The 14,577-nt window shown below is 37.1% G+C and overlaps 1 protein-coding gene across 1 annotated transcript in view; it reads left to right on the top strand.

Annotated features, from left to right (window-relative positions):
- The first annotated feature begins 688 nt into the window (after positions 1 to 688).
- PIK3C2A (phosphatidylinositol-4-phosphate 3-kinase, catalytic subunit type 2 alpha) overlaps positions 689 to 14,577 on the top strand; it is a 38,956-nt gene continuing 25,067 nt past the window's right edge. The window contains exons 1-7 of the mRNA XM_010156494.1: positions 689 to 1,860; positions 7,575 to 7,675; positions 9,307 to 9,464; positions 12,397 to 12,517; positions 13,156 to 13,267; positions 13,864 to 13,943; positions 14,048 to 14,111. Of these exons, the coding sequence (XP_010154796.1) occupies positions 751 to 1,860; positions 7,575 to 7,675; positions 9,307 to 9,464; positions 12,397 to 12,517; positions 13,156 to 13,267; positions 13,864 to 13,943; positions 14,048 to 14,111 (1,746 nt within the window). The 5' untranslated portion in view covers positions 689 to 750. The remainder of the gene's footprint in view (positions 1,861 to 7,574; positions 7,676 to 9,306; positions 9,465 to 12,396; positions 12,518 to 13,155; positions 13,268 to 13,863; positions 13,944 to 14,047; positions 14,112 to 14,577) is intronic.

Here is a 14,577-nt window from a genome sequence, read left to right as displayed (position 1 = left end):
TCCTTTCAGAACTTCTTCCCTTACATGGCAGTGAAAGACACTTCCTTTAAGGAGCTGTTAAAGGAATTCCTTTATGAACAGTTTTACTTAAAGCCACTTACTTTGTTTGTCCAAGACATAGCATTTCATAGTGTTATTTCTTTTGTTAGAAAGGGGAGGCTACAATGTTATTTTCCAAAGGAAGGGAGGTCTTTCAGCATCATTATGACCATTGTAATCATGGTACAGCAGTTTGACAGGTCTATTGTTTTTGTAATATATTGAATTAAACTGGAAGTCCTCTTGATCATGTGCTTTATCAATGCTAGGTAATTGTATAGTCTTTAGAACAACTTCTACTTCTGAGATCGAATCTGGCTAAGTGTGCAGAATTGCTCCAATCTAGAAACAGGTACCTGAATGTAGCTTTTCCATATAATAGGTTTAGTGGGGCAAAGAGAAACCAAGTGTTTACCTACTGCTAAGTACTAGTACGAAAATAAATGGGTCTCACAAAATTTTGAAGAGACTAATTTATTTTGATGTGAAATTTTTAAAAGAGAATCCACACAATTCACAGCCTTTGAATTATATGTCCTGGATTTCTGGAGGATGTGTGCAACCTTGTCAGTTGGTGATGTCTGACTTAGTAGTTCTCCATGTATGATTTCTTTTATGCATTTGTAATGTTTTGTTTTCTTTTCAGATCTGCTAAATCTATTCTGAAGCCACGGGTAGACAACCAGTACAAGGGAAGTGTTGCTGCTTTAAATGGACATCCGCTCTTGCGGTATGGCCCAGATATCCAGTAGCAATGGATTTAAACAACGCTCATCACCTTCTTTGGCAGCCTCAAGGTCAAAAGATGTGGACAAAGAGGAGGCGTTGCAGATGGAAGTTGAGGCATTAGCAAAGATGCAGAAAGAAAGAGGTGTAGCTGGTAATAAACAAACTTTTCACTCATTAAGCAGCACCAGACAAAAAGCACAGACTCATAACAAACAAGACCATGATCTCATGGTGTTTCCAGAGTCTGATGCCAAGAGTATGGAAGATAAACTAAGTACCATTGACATAGAGAAGCTTACTCATGCTGAACTAGAGAAACTGCTGCTGGATGATAGTTTTGAATCTAGTAAAGTACCTGCATTACCAGCAAGTCCTATTTTGAGCCCATCTGTTACTTCACAATTTTATCTTGGGCCTATGGGTCAGAGAAGACAGTGGACACCTGGGATACCAGCACCTGTGACATGCACTTTACCTCCTATTTACTCCTCAGCTTCTTACACAAAACAGAGTGGTGTATTCCAAAATGGATTCCATCCAAGTATGTCCTCCTATCACTCTAGAGAACCTATTTATCTTGGTCTTCCAAGACAGTCGCAATACATTTCATACCCATTGGCAGCTACTACACCTTTCCATCCACGAGGAAGCCTACCTATATATCCTCCAGCACTTACACCAGAAATGGCAAAAGTATTTGACAAAATCGCGAGCACCTCAGAGTTTCTGAAAAATGGGAAATCAAGCACGGACTTAGAAATGACTGCTATGAAGTCTGCAGTTTCTAACATACCAGCCCCGGAAAGCTGCAGGGATGTTAGTAAATTTGATTGGTTAGATTTGGATCCCCTAAGTAAACCAAAAGTGGACAGTGTGGAGACTCTAAATAAAGCAGACAATGATGGAGAGAGGGCTTCAAGTATGACTGCTGAAGATCCATGGGATGCTGTGCTGTTAGAAGAAAAGCTGTTAGTAACTTGTCATCTGGAAAGAAAATTCAATGGGAAATCTTCTGGAGCAACAGTCACAAGGAGCCAGTCCTTAAACATGCGAACAACTCAGCTTGCAAAGTTACAGGGCCAAACATCACAGGTATGTAAATTGGTATTTTTAAACCTTGATATAACAGTAAAGATTAATCACAGTATTTAAAGACACTTTAAGGCCTGGAATTTTGTTAACTATTACTTGGTTTGAGCATCCAAAGAATGTGATGTTTCTGGTGTATGCATGTATTAGTGATATTCAGAAAATTGAATGTTACTGCTGAACTAAATCCCAGAGTAACTCTGGCCTTGTGTAGGCTTTCCACATTTACTGAGGAAATGGCTTTTTTCCAACACACTACAAAAAGAAATGGAAATGATCTTTACAACAGTAAGTATTTAAGTCTTACAAATATTTAAATTAATCACCAAATAACATGATATTACAAAATAAAATTATAGCCAAGTTAGACACTGAAGGCTTTATCACGAGTAGCCTTTATCTCAGATTTAAAAAAAAAAAAAAATTTTTTTGCCTTATATGGACCTGCCTACTTAAAAAACCAACCAACCAAAAAAACCAACAAAAAACCCCAAAGAAAACACAACAGCCAAAACCACACATGAAGTAGACTAGAAATATGGCATTGTCAAAACTTTACTGCTTTCCCAGTATCACTTAGTCTTTCACAGGATCACTATGATTCTTTCATAGGCAGAAATCTTCCCTTCTGTGCAGAAATGGTAGAGAGGTCACAACTAAACCTCTGGTTATACTGTCCTGGAAAGTGAAGTGCTGGTTGGGTCAGAAACCCTGTATTTCTGTTCTGAAGAAGGAAAACGATCTTTGTGGCATGTTACTTTTACCAGGCAGGGCAAAAGGGTGACTTCTGCTCTAAGATCAGGATCAATTTCTTCAAATTTCAAGACAAAAGTGTCAACAGAGTCTTTAGTTATGACACTCACCTGTTTGGTCTTTGAGCCCATGCCGTTTGTATCTAAACTAAACTGTACAGCAAATGATTAATAACTGGAGCAATCTCTTCAGGTTAATTATACCCCCGTAAGTGCTTCCTACCCTTTTCCAAGTCCACTAAATGACTGTAGATTTCTGTGATAATTCCATCATAAACCAAGACATTATGTTATTAAACCATTAGTCATCTCACTAGAAAGGGAATATGAGCACTTCTCTATTTTTTGATAGCGTGTACAAAGACTGAAGGAGGAGTCTTCAGTAGAAAAATCAACACCCTGGCAAGGATGATAATGGCAGAAAAAAACCAGTATTTGTAGAAACTGCTTAGAGTGGAGGGAATAAAAAATTTGTTTTCCTTGAAGACTTTGGAATGAGCTCTTTTTTATCTTCTGTATTGTCTTTCTAGGTGTTTTTAATAGGCTAGGGACATGCCATTAAAAAAAAAACCCAAAACCAAACTGTTATCAGTCAAGAATATTTTCCAAATTGCTCCTTAATTCTTCTCCCTGCTCCCAGCTGGGGAAGTTGTTTTCTCAGAAAAAGGAATATTTACTAGACTTTGGCTTAAAGGGCTGTCTAAATTTCCACTGAAGTGAAATTTTTGGCCCCTTACTTGAAGGATTTCCTGTTTTTCTGGGCTAGCTGTTGGTATTCTGTCAGAAGTTTAATAGAAGGCCAGTGGAGAAGGACCAAAAAACCCTAAGCCCCCAAAAACTCCTTTACTTCTGTTTTTAAAGGATTGTATTTTTAACATTACATGTGTGAAGATCTTTGGGTCTAACTTGATTTAACTTATTTTCCACTCACTGATCTGTGATATGTGAGCTGTGTTATTTCCTGGTATTTGGAGAGGCATGTGAACTTGGGCTCTGCAGCAGTTTGCTGCCTCAGTTTGTTGTGTTACCTGGTGATGTGTTTGCCAGTCTGCCACTGTTGGTTGGTTGCAATGTGACTATTGACTGGAATAGGATCAGTGTCTCCGAGTTGTTGTCTGTAGAAACTAATATGTGAATTTTGCTTAATGAAATATAAATTCCAGGATGTTGTTTTTTTCAGGAATGCAAGATTTAAAAAGGTCTTTTCTGTTCAATATGTCCAATCCCATGCTATTTGAAGGTCATGTGTTAACTGAGTCATTAAATGCTCAAGCTCTGCCTTCACACGTGGTGTTTTCTACCTGCTACTTTTGATTTAAAGGCTGTTCCAGACCCTCACTGTCCCCCTAAGTCATCTGATTTTTTCAGCAGAAATGTGTTCATAACTAGGTCTTAGCGAATGTTCTTAAGGGGATGGAACAGCAGGTATTAAAGATAAAGAACCATTTTGATTTTCTGTCAGCTTTCATTGCAAGCTCTGTGTGATAGCTTCTATTTCCTGTAACTTTTTTTTTTTTAAGATGACTTAGGAGAGTTTTAGTTCTCTCTGTGAGAGCACAGTGGACCATGTGCCTTGTACAGTGGCATGAATAAAACCTCATTACTCGTAAGGGCATCCTGCTTGCTACACTTCTATTGTATTTGCTTTAGTCACACTGGCATCACCACAGCACATATTGACTGTAGTCAGTTAATATATCTGATTTTCTTAAGCCAGCATCCGTTTGAAACAAATTCTTAGTTTATAGCAGACTCCTGCAGCGAATGCCAAAATGAAGGTTCGAGATTTACTTTCCACTTGTGTGCCTCCAGTCTGTGGTTAACTAGTTCTGGTATAATACTGCAGTCTAGTCTGGATGGTGAAGTTAGCTGATGATACAAGACTGTTAATTATCAGCAGAGGTTTTTCTTCTGCTTGTGCTGAGTTATTGAAAGGATAATATAGATCTAAAGCTGAGTCGCTCAGATGGGTATCCTTTCAACATAACCTGTGGCTTTTGCTTGCTTTTGTCCATCTTGTGCTGCTACTTTATTTCCTAGTTTAAATAATGTTCCATCTGTGATATTAGGAAGCAGAGTTATTTAGCCTCTATTTTTGACAGTTCTCTTGTATTTTATCCCATTTACCTCCAGGTATGTATCTCCTTCAAAGGGTATTCTGAGTTCTTGCATCCTGACTAGTCTGGATCATTTTTTCCCCTGAATAACTCAGTCTCACTACCCCTTTAACCAAAACTATTAGTGAACTTTTCTAGTCATGTATTTTGATTCTATCACACTATATTTTATCCACTCAAGCAATAGAATCCTTTGAGTTTTGCTTGTATTTGATGAAGTGTCTATATATTCAGTATTCGCCTTTAAATACTTAAGTGTTTATCACCCTTCCCTTGAAGGAGAGGCAAAAATCATAATTTTGTCTTTTTTTGAGTGTTGTTTTCTGTACCTCCCCTTTCTACAGAGCTGGAGAGTCTTGTGTCTTATATACTAATGGATCTAATTTAAATTCTGATAATTTACTGGATTTTGGGTTTAGGTTTTTTATTAAGAGTAATTTTATTTTCAGACTACTTCCACTTTTTGCAGGCTATGCTGTTGTGAACTATTTAGCTATTCCTGGAGTCCTTTATTACGAGTTATTTCCTGTTGGACTGGTAGCACTTCCTAGGTTTGATCATCTCTAAGTTAAAGAATTTCAAACCCTACTTGTTGCTCAAAACCTTAATCATCTGAGCCTGGTGGATTTTAAATAGATTCCTTATTTATCAAAGCTTGTCCTCCTGAATTTATCTTCCAAAAAATGATCAAAAATTAGTATTGAAATTCAACTGAAAAAGCAAAGGAGTGTATTTCATGTTCTTAGTTTTCCACCAGGAGGTGATTTCCAGCAATAGGTATTTGAATTAACATTAGGTTTCTGTCCTTAGCCAAATGTGACCCTGAAGTCAACTATGGGTAACCAAATCATTTTTTTTTTTAACTTGCTCTTTAGAATACAATTATTGTTTTCCTCTAGCTAAGCTTCAACATCTGTAGAAATGCCTTGTAGTTTCTGAACAACTTTTAACAGCAGAATAACCTGTGAATTTTGCTGAAATTAATTCAAAAGTGTCCATGTTGCATCACTGGTATGACTTTAAGTAATCCTCTTCTGTGTTGCTTTTATATTCTGGCTGGAGTTGCAAAGTGCTTTGAGTAGTTATTTTTTATATTACTACTTTAAAAAGAATTCTTAAATAGAGGCAATTTACCGTTTGTGTAGCCAGCATCTAGATTTGAAATGACTGAGTTTTGTGTTGAGAGCTAACCAGCAGTCAGTTGCACCTTTATGAAAAGTGTTTACCTTTCGCTTGTTATGTTAACTTCCTGTTTCCTTGTATGATTTTTTGTTACTGTGCAATCGATTAAAGAATACATGCACTAGATACAATTGCACAGGTTTGTCAGCAGGCCTTGTGCTGCTGCCCAGATGGGTTTTTATGTGATAGAACTTGTCTGACATGTTATAATGGAAGAACCTTTTTAAATTTAAGGTATTATACATGTTCCTGAGTCTTATTCCAGTTTTGTGGTTTTACAGCCTCCTTCTCTAACTACTTCCTATGGTATGGTTAATCCCCAGTTACATAGAATTTAGCCTTTTGAACTGATCAGTGTTCATGAAACCAATACTTTAGCTGAAATAACTAGGTTTAAATGCAGTTCAAGTGGCAATTATGGGTTGTGTATACTGTCCCTTCTGAGTTTATGCTACACTGCTTAGAGTAGTTAATTTGAGCAAAACAAGTTTCTAAAAGGAAAAGACCTGACAGTCCCTAGCTCTTTATGTTACAGATTTGACCTCTTTTCTGAGACAGTCTTACCTGACTGTTGTCTGATATGCTTTAATGAAGTTAGGTGCTCAACTAACTTTCTCAGCTAATAATAAATAACCCACATAGTAGTTATTCACTATTTCAGGTATGAATAAATGGTAGTTATTTTTGGAAAAACTGTAGTGCAGTCTGCTTTTTTCCCCTGGACTTCTGGGTGGATGAAAGGTTTCTGTAAGCATTGTAAAAGCTTTGGATGTAAAATGTGACTGTTAAGAAGGCGTTGTCCTCTGTGCAATGACCCTAGGTTGGAAAAGAACAAATTGTTCAAGATCCCAGGGGGTATCTGGCTGGAATTTCACAAGTCGTTCAGGATGTTAGAGTGTAGAGAACTGAGTTCTACCTCGGTCCAACTGGTTCTTCCAGCTACTGTCTGCTCTTTGGTTACACTAGCATTCACATGGCTGTATTGTGAATTGGATCGGGAAGAGATGGAGATTATAAACTGCTGCAGTTTTGTGGGGGGAGTTTGTTTTTTTTTTTAAGTTTATTAGGTTTTGTTTGAAACTTCAATTCTCTTTTTAGCAATTATTTTTTGGATTGGATACTTGAAAGCTTGTGGCTTACATTTTGGGGAGCTGGTGAGTGCATAAGGAATTAGAACAGCAGTAATTTGTTACCACAAGATTAGTTCTGAATTTAGTGTTCTGAATGCTACTTCCTTCCAGTGTACTATTTATCATTTCCTGCTGTGTAGGAGAAGGTAGTCATGAGCAGAGCTGGTGTGTAATTGTTCTTCCTGGGACTATACTGAAGGCTGAATTGCAGAACTGGAGGAAAAAGAAGTGTCTGCCTCCTCTGGTTCAGCAAAACCTAACAAATTCTAATGCAACAGGTCACTGCTGAGAGCTCAGGAACTGTTAACTTGCAGTTTATGTGGTAATGATGCTGTCAAATTACCTTCTGTAAAGGAGTTGCTGATCCAGTGAATCTTTACAGTTTAGGAATGATACACGTTTCTTCTCCCTATAGAAGTAGACACAAAACTAATAGTGAAAAACCTCAGGCTCCTGAAAATCTATCATCTACATGTGGTTTGGCTATAGAAATATGTTTGCAGCTATTTAAATACTGTATTATCTTTGAGTTGCAGAAAGACAATGGGACCACTGGCATGCTGACAGAAAACGTGCTTCTCCAAGAAATTGAAGGGCAGAATCAAGAACTGTCAGCTTTTTCTGAAGCAGTTACAAAGTAAGAAATTACTAAACACAAACTAGCTTTCGGAAGGGGAAAAGAAAAAGCTAAATAACTCATTTTCAATTAGGTTGACAGGGCCAGTCCTACATATTTTGCTTGATAAAGCAGATTTCAGTATGTATCCTTTTCCCTTTTCTTATCCCAGTTTTTCCTGGTTTTGTCTCAGTGTTTGTTTTCTTTTTTCTTCAAGAATGCAAGAGAATTGTTAAGGTGTTCAGTACTAAAGTTTTTGGATTGTCATCTCTTCTTTATTCTTTTTTTCTGTGACTTTTCTGTCTTTTCCTTGGTTTTATAATATTTTTTTTATCCTCAAACTATTTTTCTGAATTTCCTTGTGTCTGTATCTCCTTCTCCTATACACTTTCATTTGAAAGAATTTTAAGTTTCTTTTTCTTAGTTGATGCACCTCACTAAATCCTGTCACTGGCTTTCTAACCCTTAAATGCTCTCATTCTTAGTGCTTCCACAACTGACATTCTGTAACAAATAAAACCTTCATAACCTTCAAACTTGTTCCTGCTTTGAGCAGGTGATAAAGTTTCTTAAAGATCATGCCAGAGAAGATGGGACTTGATAACTCAGAATGCTCCTTTTGTTTTTTTGCTGACTACCCCAATTTTTTATTTTGCTTTCTTAGAGAAGGCAATTTAAGAGTCTTGTCTTTTTTCATCTAAAGATCAAAATCCAAGAACTAATGAGGGAAATGGAGTTCTTTGAGGGATAACAGCTACTTTTAAAACCAGAAATATTTATGAAATTAAATGTAAACTCCAAAATCAGTGAGAAGTCATATACCTGTGAAACTTAGTGATGAAGAACATTAAGCTCACATAGGCTTGTTGTAACAGTTTCTAGTTATATCTAATTGTTGCCCTTTCTTTCAAGACCCAGTGCTTAAAATGCTGATGGGCTTTTGAGTGGACAACTCTTGCTAGAGGGATTTTTTTTTTTCCCATTCATGCTGTTGTCAGGAATCAAGATGATGAAATAGGTGACCATTATAGAGGAGTTCTATTCATAATCTATAATAATATTTTAATGTTTGCAGAAGGTTACGGTTAAATTATTTTATCTATGGTAGCTAGCAGAAAATGGAAAGCTCTTACCAAGTACTATCTACTCATTACTACGTGGATGATTTGTACTGTTTCTGTCCTAAAAAAAGGCTGTTCCCTTAATTTTGGCCTCTTTCGCAGCTTCCACGACTTGGAATAACTATCTTCTGCATAGTAGCTGACATTCAGCATGGACTGCTGCAAATTTAAACATGTAAAGAGTTTCGTGGTGTTTTTTACATAAAAAATTACCCTTTTCAAACTCATTTTTAGAGCTTAGCTTCTACAGCAGCTGGATATGTCCTGTAAGCATTGACCAATTAAATATTTTAAGCTATATGGAAAACCTGCCTAATTATAAGCTAAGTTTTTCCCCCTCTAACCACTACTTGTGTAATTATTGTGGGCAGTGTTTTGAGAGTAGAAAAATTAAATGGTTTTTGTACATACAATTTAGGTAAAGAGCAAAAGGTAGTCTTTACTGTTTTGGCTTGTGGTTATTACCATGTTACTTTGCTTTAGTCTTGGACTTATCCATTGCAATGTTTCATAAACCTTCTCTACTTTCAGATTGAGGACCAAGTTTCCGTATACTAATCAGCAAACAAATCCAGGCTTTGTGCTGAGTCCAGTCATGCTGCAAAGAAATATAAGTGGGGAGAGTGCCAGTATCAAGGTTTCTATAGAAATCGAAGAATTCCAGCAACCAGTAACTTTTACGTGTGATGGTATGTTTCTGCTTTTAACTTGGAATTTGCTTCTAAGACTTAAAGTGGTGGATTAAGATGGTACACTTAGTCTAGGCCAGTGGCTTTCAGGTTTTGTAATCCATGGGTCTCAGGTGTGTGGATTGCTGGTGAGGAATGTGGAAAAGGAACTGAAGAAAGAGCCTAATTCTGGGTCAGTGCCTCCATCAGAAAATATTTGGAAACTGACAAAGTGAAACACACAAGAAAAAAAAAAAAAGGAAACAAAGTGAACCAGAAGTGCTATTCTGTCCACAGCTGGGAATGTTAAAACAGTTTTTTTCAAAAGTTTGACCTACTTTATCCTAATTGAGGGGACAGTGACACCAGGACTGAGATTCTTAACTTGTAATTTTTTATTTCAACACCTTAACATGTTTAAATTCTTGCAGGCTATCTAAAAATGCAGACTAATTGCAAGAGCATTATTTTAGTGTTTGTGTTCATAAGCATATGTTGAAGTCAGGTAATAAATAAATAATTTCAGTGTTTGTTCTTATTTCCCACCACCAATGTGCCACAGCTAGTTGACCCAATTTTGTGGGTAACTGGCAGTATTAGTTTTGGGGTGTAACTCTTAGGTTTACCTTGTTCTTTCTACATAAATTTATGTTCTCTGTGCAGTCCAGACTGCATAGCATGTTTGTATTGAAGTCTGTAATTCTGGATGCTGTCAACTTCTGGCAGTTCCTGGTGATAAAAAGCGAGTTGCTCAGCCTTTTTAGCCTCTAGACTGCTGTAGTCTCTCAGCCCTTGTGAGTGTTCCCATTCCCAGACTGTCACCTGCTAGTGGATCTGTGCTGTGGTGCTTTTTTAGCATTAGGTTCTATATCTGTAACGTAGATGCTTTAGAGTTGGTTATTCTCAAAAGAAATGAAGTTGACCTACTGAAAAACAGGCTCTCAATGCGTAAATGTTTTCATTCTGTATTAATTCTCTGGGCCTTATGGTTCTGCTGTGATTTAATACTCTTGTAAAGAAATAAGGTGGACTATAAGTATAGCCTAGGAATGGTTTCTGCTTGTCGTCCTTAAGATTATACTTACCTAATATTACAGGTTTAATCCTTTCCTACAAAAGGCTTTAGTAGCATAACTAAAAGGTTACGTCTTCAGCCTTTTATTTCTAGTGTTGTGAATACCTTGGAATGTGTTTGGCTTTCTAGCCCCAAGTACCTTATTAGCACTTTCTGCTCACTTCCTTTTTTCTGATGCTGAAACTCATCACAGTTAAACTACCTGTTTTCTGTAGCTAGTGAAAGACAGGCATCTGTAGCTTACACTGTGACTAATAATAGGTGTATTTTAAAGTTGTTCTCTTCCTTTAATTCATTCTGTTCTTGGTCAAGTCATTGCACAAGGTAGCATCCTAATGCTAGTACTATTTAGTATAGCTTTCAGTCCAGCTTCAGCCTTTCAGTATTTTGCCGACTCAGTATGTGAGAGTGGACCCAAGAGGGAAACAGCTGAACTGTAGAGCCTATTTGGGTATACCTATTCCTTTTGCGTTGCTTTGGTAAACTTTATGTGGAAGTAGAAGTCTACCTGAGCCATTGTTGCGTGTCAGCAAGAAATGGATGTCTTTGAGTAAGATGGAGGGTGGGGGGAAGGGGGTAACTTCATCTTTGCATTGCTTCACTAGGCTTTGCAGGACTGGCAGACCTTCACCAATGCAGCCTGTGACTGTAGCCCATAAACTCTTACTGCACCTTTTTTCTATTGACCACCATATTCTCAGCTGATGGTAGTACAGTGGTTTCACTCTAAGCTAAATGGCCTTAATAATGAGCTAAATAGTGTTTCTGAATTCATGCCTATCACTCCTTGTTCTAGAATTCCATATGTTCATTCTTTATCTGCTGTCAAACACCTCTGTGCTTGCAATAGTCATCTGTTAATGAGATGAAGCACTTTCTATTTTGTAGAAAACATTGTTGTGGCATTACCTCTCTGTATCCACCATAGCAGGAACTTTTCTTAAGAAGAAGATGAAAAATTAGGAAGGTTGATGGAGGAAAGAACCCTGCTCTTAAGGAACTGATGAAAAAAAAAATGCTTTTTACAGAATTTTGAGGTGCTTAGTGACTGTTTGCAAATGACTTAAAGGAGAAGATCAGAAAGTAGATAGGGAGGTGTACAGAGCCCTTGGTACTTAGTGCTTGTGGTGTTAAAATGTGTCTAGGTATTTTTCCTCAGTGACAGCTGGTGGCTGTGGGGGAAGTGGATCTGGGGTTTGACTGGGATTATTTCTTTTGCTCTGTAGTTGCTGGATGGAAGAGAGACTGGTTTCAAAAAAAACCACTTGGAGCCTGATGTGAAAGTGCTGGTAGTTAAGAGTTGCTTTTTGCAAAAGCTGGGTGATGCTTACTGAGATCTGATATGTACAATGTGGAAACCGCACAAGTGGAAAGGAAAGAGAAAAAAGGACTTTCAGCATGATTTGCCTCTGCAGCTGATATTCACTTCCTCAAAAGTAGAACAAATAGAGTAGTTCTATCTCCAACTCTTCAGATAATGATTTTTAAACTTCAAGCAGCTCTGGGATCACTTGCCTGTTTGAAGTCCTTGCTAAATAAGGCAATTTTATAATTTAAAAAAGTTACCCTCATATAAAAAAATCTTGGAAAACAGATTGCAGACTATTTTTGTACTTTTGGTCAAGTGACTAGACTGCATCCTGATTTTAAAAAGGATTTATTGATTTCTTAAACTGCAGGCAGGTTTTATAAAATGCCGTTGTGGAAAACAGTCAAGATCACAAACTGTGAAATTTAGGAGATTAGAGAAGCGTAAGTGTCTTCCCTACAAGTAGAAGAATGAATTTCATTAGATAACTACAATTTGTGAGTGAACAGTGGTTAATATCACCTGCTATAGATTCATATTTAACTTTTAGATGTAATTTCTTTAAACAGTGAGTTCCCCTGTTGAGCTTATAATAATGCAGGCACTTTGCTGGGTGCATGATGACTTGAGTGAAGTGGACATTGGCAGCTACATCCTGAAAGTCTGTGGCCAAGAAGAAGTTTTACAGAAGTAAGCAAACTTTTTCCTAAATATTTAACTTCATGCCTTTTAATGGCACAGTTACTGGAAAGTATATCTTCAGTAATTAAATATGTGCAAGCAGAAATCTTAAAACTGTAGGAGTCACACTTTAGACAAAGCTCACAAGTCTTTATTGTTGCTCCGGGATACAGCAAAGTAGGTTCTCAACAGCTTCCTAGAAATCTGTTCTAATCTGCCATCTGTTGCAGGTTTTTTTCAGATGCAGATTTCTAGAGCATTTCGGTAAATGAATGTTGTAGTTTTCAGCTGCTCTTCAAATCCCAGCAACCAGGGGAAAAAAATCTACTGACATATAATAATCTGAAATAATTGGTTTGGTTTTTTCCCCCCAAAACTAATGGCTTACGAATCCCTATTAATTTTCTGGGTTAGAATATTGGCTTCATTGTTAGACATAGTAGTTAAGAGCTTTAGCAAAATTTTAAGTATCTAATAGTATACTAAAACTTCTGCAGAAGTAAAAATCAGGTCAAGAAGCATGATGTGGAGGCTGATTCACCATTTCCTTATTTTTTGAGCCAACAGGTTGCCTTAAGTGTTCCATGTGAGTTTTGTGAAAAACACTGCATAGTTTGGTGTAACTACAGCTTTCTTTTGTTTAACAGTAAGCACTGTGTAGGAAGTCATGAATATATTCAGAACTGTCGGAAGTGGGATACAGAAATCAAACTGCAGCTCTTGACCCATAGTGTAATCTGCAGAGATCTGGCTCGAACAGTAAGTACTTCCTAAACTGCAGCAGCGATGTAAAACTTCAGGAGGTTGGGAGTTTGGGTCAGAGTTAATGGATCAGAGGTGTAGCCTTTTTGTGTGATTAACAAATTACTATGTCTGCTTGGTGTTGGGAATTGCATTCCCTTATACTGTGAAGAAGTGAAAATATATCCTGAATTTTTGCAAGGCAAATAATGTGGATAATCTCTTGTATTAGACCAAGTTTGTAGCTGGAAAAAAGTATGCCAGTGTTTGAATTAAACTTGAGGCCTGAAAGTGAAGCAGCCATTTTCAGAGTCAAATGAAAAGTTGAGAACAAAAAAGCTTGAGTTTAAATATGTATGAGACCATCAAAGAAGGGAGAAGTATTTCATATCTGCACAGTTAAGTGCTCAGTTGCTGTTTCTTCCCTCTTCTGCCCTGTCCCAGTGTGTAGATGTTTCATAGACTGTTAACTAGTTATTTACTTCCCTCTTTGAAGAGATCAGATTACATCTTTCCCCTTCTACTCCACAGGTATTAGTAATAAAACTTCTAAAAAAGTATTAAAAACTACAGAAAGGTGAGAACTGGGCTTAATATCTAGTGTTTCATTGCAGGAAGATGATGACAGAACACCCATACATCTAACCAAACATCTCTACAAAGTAGAAAAGCCTTTCAGAGAACCTATTATAAGGTAATGTTCTGTGGTTATTTTAGTTACTGAGCTCACTGCTGAATTTCTGACCAAGGTGATGTTATGCACTTGCACTTGTGTACAGTAATTCATATTTCTTTCAGGTCTTCTATTGAAGAGCTTCTTGGTGTATATCACAAGCAAGTTAACATAGCTCTTAAAAATGAGGTAAGGTCATGGTAAATTTTTGCTGAACCAAAAGTAGCATGAGGAAGTTTACTAATGAGAGAGTTGGAAAAAAGACTTGTCGGTATTCTGGGGGAAACAGAGATCTGAACAAGCTGTCAAATGTAAATTTGGAATAATGGAATTGTTGATTTTATTTCTTTAGCTTTTTTTGCTAACTAATCATCACAGCTAGAAATGTATCTTCCAAGTTCTGGGTTGCAAAATAATCTTTTCCTCAAATGTTGGAAGAGATTAATTTAGGGGAATAGGGAAAAATCTGAATCCTGACTCTCAGTTGTCCACTGTGAATGTACATTAGTAACAGATAAAAGTCTACAAAAGTGAGCAGTAGTTGTTGTGTACAGTGGGAGTTAAAACTGAAGCATGTTTGGAAGACTTTTACACAAAGTGTGATAACATCTTACCCTGCACTGTTGGATTAATTTAAAACAGACTGTCAAAGCCA

The sequence above is a fragment of the Eurypyga helias genome, unplaced genomic scaffold (assembly GCF_000690775.1).
Source record: "Eurypyga helias isolate BGI_N326 unplaced genomic scaffold, ASM69077v1 scaffold4268, whole genome shotgun sequence".
Taxonomy (NCBI): Eukaryota; Metazoa; Chordata; class Aves; order Eurypygiformes; family Eurypygidae; genus Eurypyga; species Eurypyga helias.
Note: the sequence above shows the minus strand (reverse complement) of the source record. Positions and strands in the feature narration are given on the sequence as shown.